Raw genomic sequence first — 15,338 nt, forward strand, 5'->3', positions numbered from 1 at the left:
CAGTTATATAGCTAATTGCTGGCTTCTGTTCCAGTTACAGTGCACTATTTATATATAGCTTATTGTGGGCCTCCAGTTACAGTGGCACTATTTATATAAGCTATTGTGGCTCCAGTTCACAGTGGCACTATTTATATATATAACTATTGTGGCTTCCATTACAGTGCACTATTTATAATAGCTTTGTGGTCCAGTTACAGTGGCAACTCTATATTAATGTTAGCTGTTTATTTCTACAGTTCTATTTATAGCTATTTGTATCATAGAAAATAGGGCAACACTATTTTATATCACGATAGTGGCAATATAGACCTCTTTAGCTATTGTTTGTTTTCTTTTATATTTACTTCAAGTTTTCACATTTATATAACTAATTGTCTCCATTGATATATATTGTGGCTCCAGTTATAGTTAATCCAAAACTATTGTGGTAATGGCATATTGCTCTCTATATAATGTGTTTATTTTACTTAAAGCATAAAATAGGGCAACACACACGATATGGTAGGATCTCTCTTGTTGTTTGTTTCTTTTAACCTTTCTCATTCTAATTGTAATATTATGTGCAATTGCCTTCATAAGCACATTTGTAAGACCTTATGCTGTGATTTGAGTAACGGGATTATGCCAGCAACCTATACAATATATGGTTGTTAATTGAGTTCATACTACCCGTACACATATATATCCCTGTTTTGGTCTTAGTCAGAATAAAGCTGGTATCTACGGTTGCCGTGGTTACTAGGATAAACAGACTGCATTTATGCTAATGTATACGCAATAAGACTTTTCATAGTAGAACAAGAGAATATGTCAAGGAAAAGTAATTTGTTGTATTAGAATACTCGTTAAATCAATATTGACTTTAATAGCTGTCGTTATATTGAGTGGTACACGACAATATAAGCATTTGTTGTTCATCGCTTTGTGTAAACTTTCGACATGTAATTTTAACTCAATGTAATGTTATATAAACTTAATTAAAAATACTGTTATATTGTTTAATGATGACCGTATAGAACTTTATATCAGTAACGGAAATAAATTTATATCTGTGTGAAATTAAACATTTTTATAATCTATGGATGTCTGTATTTAACAGTGCTCATTTATCAATTTGTAAACTTTACTAATCAAGCCACGATCTCACTTATCGGTCGTTTTTTTCAGACAATGTTTAGGTAAGAATGTTCTAACTGATTTTAGGTTTCCGTAGGCTAAGATTTAAATAATTAAGACTTGCGTAATGTAATGAATACTTCATCTAAAAACCACCGCCGTACTCAAAACAACGATTGATCACGTTGTATCATGCTTACAACAAGTAATCATGTGACGTGTAAGTCACTTGTTTCGCAATATGTTTTTTTCTTAGTTTGATCAATATTTTTAACAAACAGCTGACCAAATTTGATAAAAAATAAGTATTACCCACACAAGAGCATTTTTTGTGGAATAAAAAATATACGATAGAAATTCTCACAACGTTATAAGTCCAAAAATTTGTTTACTTTGGACCAGATTGCAGTTAATCAAATTAAAATAAGGTCGATTATAAGAATTATACACAACGATTCCGTTAAATCTAATATTGAGAAAGTCAATTCATTTTGCAACCAATTCCAATCAACGTCAAACCTATTTTTTGTCCTTTTCTACACACAAATCCGTATATGTATACCTTTATGTTATATACTTTTGTCCATGTGTTTTTTCTGTATTATCATGATCAATTAAACTTTTGTAAATAGATTGCTCACAAATGGGATATGAAAATACTATCTGTTTTTCTATCATTTAAAGAAGATCCGGGAAGTACAGCCCGGTGGCACACTATAAATATTACTTGTTAAATGTAGGACAATTTACTATAATACACTTAACTATTGTATATTTAGTAGCATTCTCGATACACAACCGGGTTTACTATCACCGTTGTTATACACGTCTATTCCCTTGGAATAACATGTTCAATAGCAACAACAGTGTGTCTTCACCGGTTATAAGCAGGGTTCTTTGTGCTCTTTTGATAAGCAAAACGTTAGTGGACTAAACTGTTACTATATAACGCCCCACAATATTGACGCATTTTCTGGGGTTGATCTGGAAAACAAGCAGTGAAATTAAAGTAACCCATGAACTTTGTATGTTAGTATTTTTGCATAAGCATTTAAAATAAGCATTTGTGTTCATGGGCTTGTGTAACTTTCGAATGAATATTAACTCAATTTAATGTTATATAACTTATTAAAATTACTGTATATTTTATAATGATGACGTATTGAACTTTATTTCAGTGTGGAAATAACTTTATATCTGTGTGAAATTAACATTTTTATAATATATGGTAACCTGTTTTACATTGCGCATTTATCATTTGTTAACTTACAAATCAAGCCGATCTCACTTCGGTCGTTTTTTCAGAACATGTTTATGTAAGAATGTTTACTGATTTTAGTTTCTTAGGGCAAGATTTAACTAATTAAGACTAGCGTAAGAATGAATACTCATCTAAAACCACCGCCGTACAAAACAACGATTGACGTTGTATGATGCTTACAAGTATCATGTGCGGTAAGTCACTTGTTCGCAATATTTTTTTTAGTTTGATCAATATTTTTTAACAACAGCTGACAAAATTTGATAAAATTATTACCGACAAAGAATTTTTGAATAAAAAAGAAACGATATAAATTTCAGCAGTTATAGTCTTAAATTTGTTATTTGGAACATATGCAGTATTAAAAGTAAATAAGGAGAATACAGGAATACACGACGATTCAGTTAAATCTATTTTGAAATTATTCATTTGCAGACAATTCAAATCAACATCAAAACAATTTTTCTTTCCTTTTATACACACAAATCCCGTTCTTATACCTCTATTTTATATACTTTTGTACATGTGTTTTTGTATTATAAGATAATTAACTTTTGTAAATAAATTTCAAAATGGATATGAAACTATTTGTTTTCTATCATTTAGAGAAGACCGGAAGTACAGCCCGGTGCACACTATAATATTACATGTAGATGTAGACAATTTACAAGAAAACACTTAACTATTGTATTTTTAGTAGCATTCTCGATACACTCCCGGGGTTACTATCACCGTCGTTATACACGTATATTCCCTTGGAATACAGGTCAAAGCAAAATATGTGTGCGGCACCGAATAAGAAAGGTTCTTTGGTCTTTTGATGCATATCGTGTGTGGACAACTGTACTATATATAACGCACTCAATATGACATATTCCAGGGGTGTATGGAAACAGCAGTGATAGTAACCCCTGGAATATGTTTTGTAGTAGTTATGCATTTTGCATAACTGTAAACTAGACATGTGGAATGTACTAGGTTTAAACTACAGATACCATGGATATGATAAAATACTAGACTTCATTAAGACATAATTATTTCATAGACAATGTCTCTTACTAGATTCGTGATAAATTACCTAATATTATTGTCTGATATTGTTTTTAAAAAATGTACAAAGGGAAGGTACAATACGTACACGTTAAACATATATAAAGATTTTACACAGGCTTTTCCACTATATGGACAGACAATCGTATGACTTTTCCCACACTACACTATATTCACATACATGTCAGAGTAAACAGCGTGTCAGCCAATCAAAGTGGGGAATTTCACGAAGTAACTCTTATCAAAATGTATATATATACATGTATTTATGTGATGAAAAAAGTTGAAAAATCAATTCTGGATCGAATGTATTGTGAAATTTTGTAAGAGGATTTATATATATATATATATATATATACATATATATATATATATATATATATACACATGCATGTACTTACAACTGCACACTGGCTAATATCACTTTGTGTTGTAGTACTTTCACGAGTACATAGTATTTGATAGTACATCTACTTTGCTAGCCAAGGGTATTCGGTACTCTCCCTAGTATCGTACTGAATACCATTAGCTAGCGAAGTTAAGCTATCATGGAGGATTTTGATTATTTGTATGTCTCGTAGGCCTCGAGCTCTATACACATATATTAAATAAATAAACAAATAAATAAATAAATAATGGATGGATGTATTGATAGATGAACGAACGAGCGGACAATTAATGTTGTTTGTAATATCAGGGATGCATCAATGATAAAAATCAGATCTGGATGTGTAATGGTAACACGCTACCTATATAATTATACAGCAGTAAGCTGGAGTAGTCTCCCTTCGCCCCGGTATGTTTCCCTTGACGACAACTACACAAGGCAGCCATAGTAGCAGGTTCCCGTTGGTAATCCACGGTAAATAAGGTTTTGCACTCACCTTTTCCATACGAACAGGTATTTCATTTATTACGAACAGGTATTTCATTTATTATTCTAGCTATTTAATACGTTTACGTATGTTTTAAATGTGTAGAAATAGGAAACTAATGACAGGCTGAAGCAAAATCGTTGTTTCATATTGTCTGATTTTAAGGTCAATTTGTACAATGTAAACAACAGTTTGTTTCGAGATCTCCTATCATTACTTACTTATTAACAACACTGTAGAGTACCGTAGTGATACTGTATGATAGTGCATAACCTTCGATCTTTTGTGTCAATCAAATAATTTAAATGGTATATTACAAATTGACATTTGAAAGTAATATGCAGACTTTCAAACATGAACCAGTCCACTAGGATATTTGATCCCCACCTACATTTATGATTTGTACAATTTACATTTTTGTATATTATTCTAAACGTATATTATTCTAAACGATATTTACAATTAAGTCTACAATCATGTATTAGCGTCCAAATGTCACTCAACAGATTGATGTATGCGTGAAATGAGTTTACTTTTATCACGTTTTTCAGAAAGAGTACACAACGTGAAGATGCCGCGTCCAAGATCAGCTCGGTCGGATGTGACCGATGGAGATATGGAGGTTCTGGTGGAGCAGGAGCTCCAGAAACTGCAGAGACAGTTTCGTATCATGGAGGGAGACCGAGCGGCATATACAGAGGAATCACAGAACCTGATTCGTAAACAAAAGTAAGGATATATTTATTCAGATTAATTAGGTTAAATTAGTTTCGTTGAGTACAGTAATCAGTTTATGTTTGGGCAATTCATTTTGATAAATTAATTCAGATGCTTATATATTGATTTACATATGAATTTAATTAAAGATGCTCCACCGCTGACAAATGATATTTTTTCACTATCAAAATCAGAAGCAAACGATTAAGTATTTTTCTTCAGTTACAAAAGTTACTTACTTTACATCATTACCACCACTGAAAAGTTTGAGCTTTTATTTCTACTTCAAGTTAAAAATATGAAAAATAATTAATTGCATCCCGAAAAAATTCTGTGACACTATATCCTATATGGAATGAAGTACGGATTGCGCATGCACCAAAGGCGAAATCAATTATTTTATATATTTTTTTGTGTTAGTTAGGCATATATATACACGATTAGACACCAATTAATGTTCATATGACGAATATCATGTTTGCTCTGTCAGTGGTGGAGCATCTTTAATTGACAGCTTTATTGATGGATATCATGTTTAATATTGATAGATTTACATAATTGTACATTGATTTCCTTATACATGTATATTCGTTTTCATACATACAGTACATACTATAGCTAAACTGAAGTTGTATATGTAGATTGTTGTTCATTAATTAGGGATGTCATGGTTCTGGTTTTTTTCCAGCTTGGTTTGTTTCAAATTTTTGTGATCGGTTTTCGGTTTATTCAGTTTCGGTTCAGACAAATCCTACTTAAAAAACTATTTAAGTCAATTTACTATCAGAAACAAGTTTTGCTTTAGATTTAAAAAGATGGTACATCACTCAAACAAATGTTTTTTTCTCTATCAAAATTTTACTTAAAATGAAAATCATTAAAAATAATTAATTGCACCCTGAAAAAAATCCACGGCACGTACTATATCAGGTGTATGGAATGAATTTCTGATTGTGAATGCAACAAAAAAAAAAAATTATTTTATATTACTGTCGGCTGTGGAATATTTTTAAACAAGCATAATTGAACATTTACTTATCTTTTTAACTCTTTCAGTACTCATGACGCCTTAATCAGTCACAGAGACACATATTCTAGTATCCTTTATGATACATTATTTCGTCACTAAAACATTTTCCCGTACTCATGACACATTATTATAACATGATTGACATGTGAAAATTGTGATTTTTACCGCAATTCAATACATCAATATTATAATCTCGGAAAATATCTTATTATTATGCATGTGCAAAAAATATCAGCAGACAGCAAAAAACGATCTTCTGAATGACTGAACTAGCACATATGTTACACATATATGTCAGTAAACGGGTGTATTTCTCAGGATTCTGACACACCAATTCCTTGTATTTTCAATGAAATAATCAGCAATACAGTTTATACACGTAAATTACAGGTAATATAGGACATTTTATTTTTTTAATGAACCGAAACCGAAACTAAGAATCATAGTACCGAACTGAACCGTACAATTGGATATTTCGGTTAACCATATTTTCGGTTAACCATGACACTCCTAATGTTCATTTGTTTAGAAAACTACTTGTAAATTAAATAAGAATATTATTGTTTGCAGAAATGAAATTTCACACCTTGAAGCTGAGAAGCAAGAACTTCTGAAGGAGCTTCGGCTAGCGGAGAGTCGCAGTAATCAGGTGATGGATGAGGACCACACCGATACGCTTGTCACCTTGGCCGAGGCAAAAGGTAGGTGAAATGGAATAAGGTTTCAGACATGCATTACATTTTTTCAGTTTAAAGTGAATAGTCAGGCAAAGAAAACCAGTCTAAATGCGTTTATTGGCCTTCCAAAAGTTCTCACATATTAATACGACGGTCAAGTTCTGCTTAGTTTCCCAGTTCTGACCATTAAAGTAAAGAAAAGTTGAAAGCATTGAAAGCGAGGCTGCGTGGAAATGTAACCACGGACATAGTGAGCCGGGAGGACGTTTTAGAATTCCCATACTTTAAATTAATTTCTTCGTACGCAGACAGATTTTGATGAGAGGTTTTATTTTTCCATTTCATAAGAAATTATACTGGACACATTCACACCATTTTTAACAACTTTAGCCATCCTTGCCCGACTGTTCACTTTAAGTTCTTCTCTTTAAAAAGTGTGATAAAGAGCTCACAGTGGCTAGAAGAGAATTCTAAAGTAGAGTAGTAAATTACTTTCATTAGATTTGATAATTCAGATTTATTAGATCATCAACATAAAACTTTTAATCCTCTCACAATCTCGACTTGAGATCATGGTTGCGTTATATTGCACCATACAAATCTATTACCAAGCTACATCGGTATTGGGGATCGCCAGCTGTCAATCAATTACAAACCCAAAAACGAAATATATTTTTTTTTGTTTCAGAGGAGTACGGCAATGAAATATCTGAGGAAAAGAGGAAGTGTGTAGAATTAGATGCCAAAATCAGGGAATGGGAGAAAAAAATCAATCACCAACATAAAAACATGGGAGGAATTCACATGAGTTCAAAACATACAGTTCAAACCCAGAAAACGATCCGCACATTGGAGAACAGACTTGATACGGTAAAAGCCAAATGATAAATTTCAATAAAGAAAGACAAGTTTCGGTCATATTATTCGAAACTCTTCTATTAAATAATTGCAATAATATTTTTGTCAATTTCAGCATAATTTCTGATTGTTTGACAAAAGTTTAAAAAAAAAATTTATATTAATATAATTTGAAAAATGAGACAAGCAATTATACATATAAGTAATAATTAAATTTAAAAAAAGTTAGTAACCTTTTGAAACAAATATTTCAGTATACCATGTACTTGTAAATCACATTTTATCCTTTAAATCTATATTTTATCAGTTATCACTAACGCATTTTCAGGTATATATACTATAAGTTTAAGTTATACACAGTCGTAAAATGTGGAAAGATACATTTTTTTCTCACTTTTTCAGGCAAAAAAGACATTCAATACATACTTGACAGAAAATTCAAAATATAGAGAAGAAATTGAAAGTCTGCGTGTTGAAAGGACACGGTTTGATGGACTCTATAAAAAGCTTGATAAAGAGCTTACGGTGGCCAGAAGAGAGAAGGGAGAAATTATTGAGAGCTCAACACAGGCTTATGACTCTCGGTATGTCATACAGAAATCAAAGAACTTTTTATGTTAAATTTTAAGCAATTTCTGGTTTGATTATTAAAGTCCCTTAATTATGATAAAAGTAAATTGATTTATTTAAATGTAATATAATCAACGTTTTCTTTTGAACAGAGATGAGGCTCAAGCGAAGATGATACTTCTGAAGGAGAAGGCAGACAAAGACATGCAGCAACATAACGCTGAGATGAAGGAACTACTGCGCATCATCGACCACGATCGCTGTCTCCGTGAATTCATGGGAATTAAGGGACAGGAGAGACAGGAAGATCCACAGTTGGTGGCATGGCGTCAACGCAAAGGTTAGCAACTTACTTTTCAGAAGAATCTAGAATTAGATTAAACTTTTCAATCATCTGCAAATATCCCTGAAATTTCTTATAATGTACCAAGTTGAATGGTTATGGTATGATTTATCATGATTTTAAATGCTTCAAATTGAATATTCAGTTTTTGATGCCAAGGTAACTTCACCCAAAAATTCATCAAAACAATTGGAATTATAAGAATAAAAAATTATCATCAGCTGAAAATAAGTTCATATGTTTCTGTGATTTGCTGTTTTCAGAGGCCATAGAAGCTGATCGTAAGAAAGAAAGCCAAGAGGATTCAGTGGAAACTTATGAAGCTGCATTTGAAAGAATTAAAGAGATGACAGGTGAAAGTGACCTGGACGCTTTAGTGGCTAAATTCATCATGGTGGAGGATAGAAATTTCGCCCTCTTCAATTTCGTCAATGAGCAGAATAATGAAATTGAAACACTTCAAGAACAAATTGAGGATGTAAGTATTTTGAAACAAATTACCATTTTCCAAAAAGGAATTTTGTCTTTTTTGAAAAGTTTTTTTCTTTTGACGAAAGGATCTACAGATAAAGATAATATGTTAAGTTGTCAAATTCTATACAAATGGATATGGTTGCATGCTTACAAGTTTGAATGTACATGTATTGTATATGTAATGTGTTGTTGATAAAATTGAAATTGAATAAAAAAAATTGTTAAAAAAAATACAAAACATAAAAAAAATACAAAACAAAAAACGATAATACCTATTATTGTTTAATGAAAAAATCTTTATGACATGTTAATTCATAGAATATGCCAGTTTATGAACATCACGGTTAAAATGTCATTTTTTTTATTGTATAATTGTAGATTAATAACGAAATAGAAAAATTCAAACTGCAAGGAATTGAGCTTGAGGATCAGAGGAAGAAGATTTTGAAGGAGTTAGAAGAACAGACTAATGCTGCAGCTACAAAAGGAGACGCCGCTGATGGAAAGAACAAAGGCATCACAAAGATTCTCGATCAACTCCGAGCAGGTCAGATTTACTAACAAATCACAATTCAAGCCTTACATTTCCCATAAACAAAGTTTCTTGATAACTATCCAAAAATATTGCATGAACTTAGTTAGATAAGAATTCAATATTTGTGATTTGGCTTCAAAAAAAGTACATTAACTACACTGAAAATAAAAAAATCTTATTCGTTATGATTTATTTCCCGTTTCATACTTTTCCCCAAATCTTGGTTTTGTTGCATATTTTCCCAAATTCAAAGCCACAGGCCCCATTCCCAAAGCAGTGAGAACAAGCTCTGAATATATATCTAATTCTCCTTGGCCTATAAACTTTCAGCTCAGGGCTATATCCTCATGAAAGTTAGATAAACTTGATGTCTTGATGGAAAAAAAATGTAAAGTAAAATTTACAGTTGTGATAAGGTGAAGAGAAGAAAGCAAGGGTAGTTTCAAGAACAAAAATATGAAGATCTATTCTTTGATTAACAAAAGGATTTTTGATAGTTACGTAATGAACTTTTTCCATAAGGATTTTTGATAGTTACGTAATGAACTTTTTCCATATTCACCAAATTAAGTCTTGCTTTATAACAAACAGATTATAGACCAGTATTTAATCTGCAAAGTAATAATATGTTAAAAATATTTTTTTTTTAAATTGTGAAATAAGATTTTGAAGTTTTTCTCATATGATATATGTAATAATGCTTTGTATATACTACCAACAGGTATATCATCCCTGTTTGATAAGATCAATTGTGACAAGTCGGCGATCGAGGAGATGTTGGGAGCGGCGTCTGGAGTGACGGATAACAACATGATACAATACCTGGGTATTATAGAACAGAGAACCAACGAACTTCTGGCTGTCCAGGGCTACATCAACTCTAAGGTACGTAATAATGTCTGGGGGGACTGCCGGAGGGGCTGCAGTGGCTGGCTATAGACTGTTCCTCTGGATCATTAGTCGAAAAAATTGTTATATACGGTATTCGACCCAATAAGCGCCCAGGGCGCTTAAGAAATTGATAAAAATGAAAAGGTGCTAATAAGTCAAAGTTATTGCAAATTTATACCGTTTTATGTAGTTTTGGTCCTTATTTATGCCTGGGCAATTGAAATTGAGGCCTCAAAAAGGGAGAGGGGCGCTTATAGGGACATGGGCGCTTATTGGGTCAAATACGGTATATATACCTATAGGTTTGGTGGTTTTTTTCAATTTACTCTGACTTTCCACCTCATTCTAAACTTGGAAATCGTGATAAAATCCTATCGCAACTTTTAATTGAATATAAAAATAAAGTTAAACCAAATCCACAATAATCAACTTGTCTGAATGATAATGTCATAATTCAAATATTGATTATGATCATTTCTATATGTAATGCATCCTTCTAAGGAAAACAAAGGCATCAGTACATGTAAATTTTTTATTTATCATATTGAATTTGTTATGTCATGGACACGGAAGTCAAGCCTATGTGTGATGAGACAAGAAACTTGAAGCTGCACCGTACAGCTGTTTGCATTTGCTGCGCTTAAGTCTTGGAAAATCCTTATGTGAATTGTAATAAAACTGACATGATTGCTTTCGTAGGACCTTGACAAGAAGACGGTGGGGGCAGGCTTCCTTGGTGAAGGACCTGGTGCACCACAACCTCAGTTACCCATCCTTCCTCCAGCTGTCGGGTAAGTCTGATATGGGATGAGGACATTTATTGTTCATTTATCATTTGTTTCCTGAGAACTTTATGATACATTGATAACTTATTCCGTCTTTGAGTATTACACAGTTAGCTCCCTTGCGGGTAGGTATCAATTGTTACGTCATTATTTTGTGAGCGCAATCAACGTCGTTTTCTCTGAAACGTATGACGTTACGCTCGCAAACACATGACGTCACAATCATTGATTGTGATTATCAATACCTACCCACAAGGGCAGATAACTCTGTAATATGCAAATACGGAATAAGAGTTTCTGGGAGAGAACCAGTATAGGCAATAGGCATAGCCTGTTGTTTGACCCTTTTTCATATTTTCATGAAATAAAATTTGTTGAAATTGAAAATAGCTGTTATGCATAGTGTAGGAGTAATAGATTATTTAAAATGTGTATTGTAATTGCTTTCCCTATTATACTATTTGATCCCATTAGTCCTGACAGGAAGATATGTCATGTACTATGAAAATCAATGACACATTTGAATTGCAGACCAGCTATTTAAAAATCATTAAAACATATAATTTACATATCAATAACACATGGTTAAAGCTCTTTGTTACTTTCAAAGTTAGCTGATCAGGTAAAAAAAATTTGATTAGTCTGGTGACTGCTGAGGAAAACTTAGCTTGAATTTAATACTGCGTGTATTTTACACATTACTTTAGGTCCAAGTCACATCCAGATTTATCATACTAATGAAAATTAGCTTGAATTTTAACATCTATAATTATCGTACTTATCTTTGTGTTTCCATCCAGGGATGAGTATGATAGTGAGGGTAGTGAAGGAAGTGACGACGAGGCCAGGCCGATGACGAGAAACGAATTACAGCGCCGTGTAATGAACACAGTCAAGAAACGTGAGGCCGCAGCTAAGAAACAAGAGTTTAAATATGACTTATCAAATGCCAAGGAAAAAACATCGAAAAATAAAAAGGACAAGAAGTGAGCTGTGGTGACCAAATACATAAACATTGATTTAAACTTGATTTGATTTTTTCGAATAAGTGACAAAGTCAATAAGTTGACACAGACAATTGTCAAGAGATACAGCTATAGATTCAAGTTTTATCATTATTTATAGAGATTCATTATCAGAAGAAAAAACACTTTCTCCAATCAGGAAATCAACAACAAGGCTTATCATATTAGTAACTTGTGATCTAAATTCTACAATAAGATTGAGACAAATATTTACCATTTTGATTCTTCAGGATGTCAAAATTGGTAATGTAGTTTGGACCTTGTCATAGATATGGTACAGTTATGAAATATATTCGGAATAAGTAAGCCAATAATGAATTTAAAAAAAAATAGGCAAGCCAGTAAAGAAATAGTAAAAGTAATTTCTCTATGATGTATACAAACACAAGTTTTTATCTACATTTTAATATACATGTACATATTTGTAAATGTGTAATTAACTATAATGTAAATATGTGTGAGAAAGGAGAACGAATGTGTATAAATGGACGCACTTATCTGTGATATTGAAGAAGCATTTCTCCAAGTTACTCTACTGGCCCTGACACCAGACAATTTAACAGATATATATTTATATATATTCATTTTTCGAAGGTGTCTTATTCTGGTTTCCAAGGGCCATGAAATAATTATGGCTACAATATCCACGGAGTTCCATATTATCAAATGTCGTTGGTTAGTTAATTCTAAGTTGTACAGTTTTCCAAAGAAGTGCTTAATCTATGTACAAACACTTGATAGTCAATCGAAATATTGTATCAGAAAAATAAGAATATAGGTATGATGATATGGAATATATTTCAATAAAAATTTCGGGAATAAACCTTTGGCATATATATGTTTAAGAAGTTGTTTCATGAAGGAACAATATTTTTAAGAATGAAATTTTAACAAAATTCTAAAGAATTAATTTAATTTCAAAAATGCTAAAAGGCACAGTATTTACATATAATAAATATGAATTCCAACATGAATTATTTTATCTCGTTTTTCTTTTTTATATTAGCTTCATATCATACAACTTTGTTCAGGAAAGCGTAAGTTTGCCATATCTTAAAGTCCCACGGGTCAGGGTCACGAACTCTCCGACTTCTGTTCGGCAATAATCGTAACTTTTATGGCGACCAGTTTATAATGAAGGCATATTTACAAGTATCGACTTTCAACAACTGTTGTACCAATGTCATTTAAGAAATCATTATAAATATTCTTTGATATCACTTCATCTACAAACACTAAAAATATCGGAGTCGAATCTAATTTGACTTTTTGTTGACCATTACGTAAAGAATAGCTTTAAATGTCAAAATACTTCTCCTCAATGTTCATGCATTCCCCTACAGAAATAAAATGCTTCTTGCAAGTGCTTGCCTTTGATGCAACAGGTTTTCACAGGCTTTTCAAACTTGCATTTAGTATTCAAACAATTTCCCTCAACAGTTGCCGCCGTAAGTTTACTGCACACTTTGCCACAACCTCGCATATCGTATGCAAATTAGTTTCATCACAGGAGCTTCGGTTTCCAGTAGTAATACCCCCATTTGCTTATATCAGTATTGAAATTTTCATATCAAGAGTTGATATATTGTTTTGTGCAACTTCATAATAGTGTAGTAAATATATGAGGAGCTGATTTATATAATAAAAAAAAGGAAAAAAATAAAAAAAAGGAAAAAAAACCGTGGTGTGACAATTAATATTAGTTTTCTAATTTCATAACATACAATTGTTTAGGCTTTTAAATTTGATGCAGAAATGAAGAATTCATTTTTCCCCAAACTTATCAACACATGTACATATCCCAACTGATATAGACTGCGCTCCAAAAGTTCTGTTACATATGTTAAAATTTGATGACATTCTGTTTCTAAGAAAACTATCGAAAATGCAATTACATGTAATGAGTTAGAGAATGTAAATAAGTTGATAAATAATAATTACTGATGCCAGTAATAACAAGGTTTACACATTTCCATACTTTATGTATATTTATAAAAGACCAATTTAATAGTATTTATTAACTATTTATGTGTATAGATAAGATCATGACTGCTATTTAACTTGCTCTCAGTTTTCCCTAAAATGACCAAAACTGATTTTTTGGTGATATTTTGAAAAAAATATTTATCTAAAAGTATTATAAAACATTCCACTATACACAATTAGCATACTTGATGCTGAAATAATAGGAATGAATAGGTGATCTACCTTTAAACATGAAGTTCTAGCTGCCAAAGGAGTTATTATTGCATATTCGACCATATGACCTTTGACCCCTAACTTTGACCTCACCACGTGGTCAAAAAATGACACCATCATTTTTCCGAAAGAGGATGACCTACAGAACATTTTGGTATATGGTATCAAACTTCATCGAGAAGTGCCCACGGAACCCCCAAAACCCGACATAAGCCACTGGACTATGTGTAACACATTTAAACGTGTCGACTTTTAGTATTTTTAAAATTATGATCAGATTAAGAAATACCATATCCATTTTTAAGAGTATCACAAAACACTTATTTTACCTAAGTGACGGATGTTTACATAAGTTGATGGGTTGATGTATTCATTTATAGTAAAAACAAGTTAACGCATCAATTTAACAACCTCTTTCACCACTTACCATGAATATAAATAGCTGATAAAATGTAGATCTTCATGCTTCCAATTTGACAGAAATTTGCAGCCACACACTTCGCAGTTAACACAGTTGAGCCAATGCTCCCGCCAACAGATGTGTTTGCAAAAACACTGCGAAAAAATGCACGGAAAATGCGACTAGTGGCAAACCGCTGAGGCATTTTTCTTGCAATCAGATTTTGTTGCCGCATACTTGTCACATACATTTTATTTCTGTTCACATTTACTCGTGATGGAACCTTCATTCAAAACATGTTCCTAAATCTTTCGGAAACTTGTTTTCGATAACCTTAAGACCAAGAGGCCTAATTGTGGATCTGTAGCATTAACGTGGAAAAACAGACTTCCACAGTTTGTTCAAGTTGATGAGTTCATCTTACAAAAAAAAAAAAAAAGAAATATGAAGAACAAAAACGAAATTTAAAAAAAAGAATAGTTTGTTATTTGACTTGCAAGTTTGTTCAAATAAAAGACTTTAAACTTCA

The 15,338-nt window shown here is 32.1% G+C and overlaps 1 protein-coding gene across 1 annotated transcript; it reads left to right on the forward strand.

Moving 5' to 3' along the window:
* The first annotated feature begins 4,110 nt into the window (after window positions 1-4,110).
* LOC138314764 (coiled-coil domain-containing protein 63-like) lies at window positions 4,111-13,184 on the forward strand. Its single transcript, XM_069255277.1, has 11 exons — window positions 4,111-4,331; window positions 4,857-5,034; window positions 6,623-6,753; window positions 7,418-7,599; window positions 7,990-8,171; window positions 8,310-8,497; window positions 8,764-8,978; window positions 9,353-9,521; window positions 10,231-10,394; window positions 11,100-11,191; window positions 11,986-13,184. The coding sequence occupies exons 2-11, from the start codon at window positions 4,877-4,879 to the stop codon at window positions 12,173-12,175; spliced, it is 1,671 nt and encodes a 556-aa protein (XP_069111378.1). The 5' UTR covers window positions 4,111-4,331; window positions 4,857-4,876; the 3' UTR covers window positions 12,176-13,184.
* The last annotated feature ends 2,154 nt before the right edge of the window (window positions 13,185-15,338 follow it).

The sequence above is a fragment of the Argopecten irradians genome, chromosome 1 (assembly GCF_041381155.1).
Source record: "Argopecten irradians isolate NY chromosome 1, Ai_NY, whole genome shotgun sequence".
NCBI classification, from domain to species: Eukaryota; Metazoa; Mollusca; class Bivalvia; order Pectinida; family Pectinidae; genus Argopecten; species Argopecten irradians.

Coding starts and splice junctions, on each gene's coding strand:
- LOC138314764 (XM_069255277.1), top strand. CDS start 4,877: ATGCCGCGTCCAAGATCAGCTCGGTCGGATGTGACCGATGGAGATATG. Junction 8,498..8,763: donor GGCATGGCGTCAACGCAAAG/GTTAGCAACTTA, acceptor TGCTGTTTTCAG/AGGCCATAGAAGCTGATCGT. Junction 10,395..11,099: donor AGGGCTACATCAACTCTAAG/GTACGTAATAAT, acceptor TTGCTTTCGTAG/GACCTTGACAAGAAGACGGT.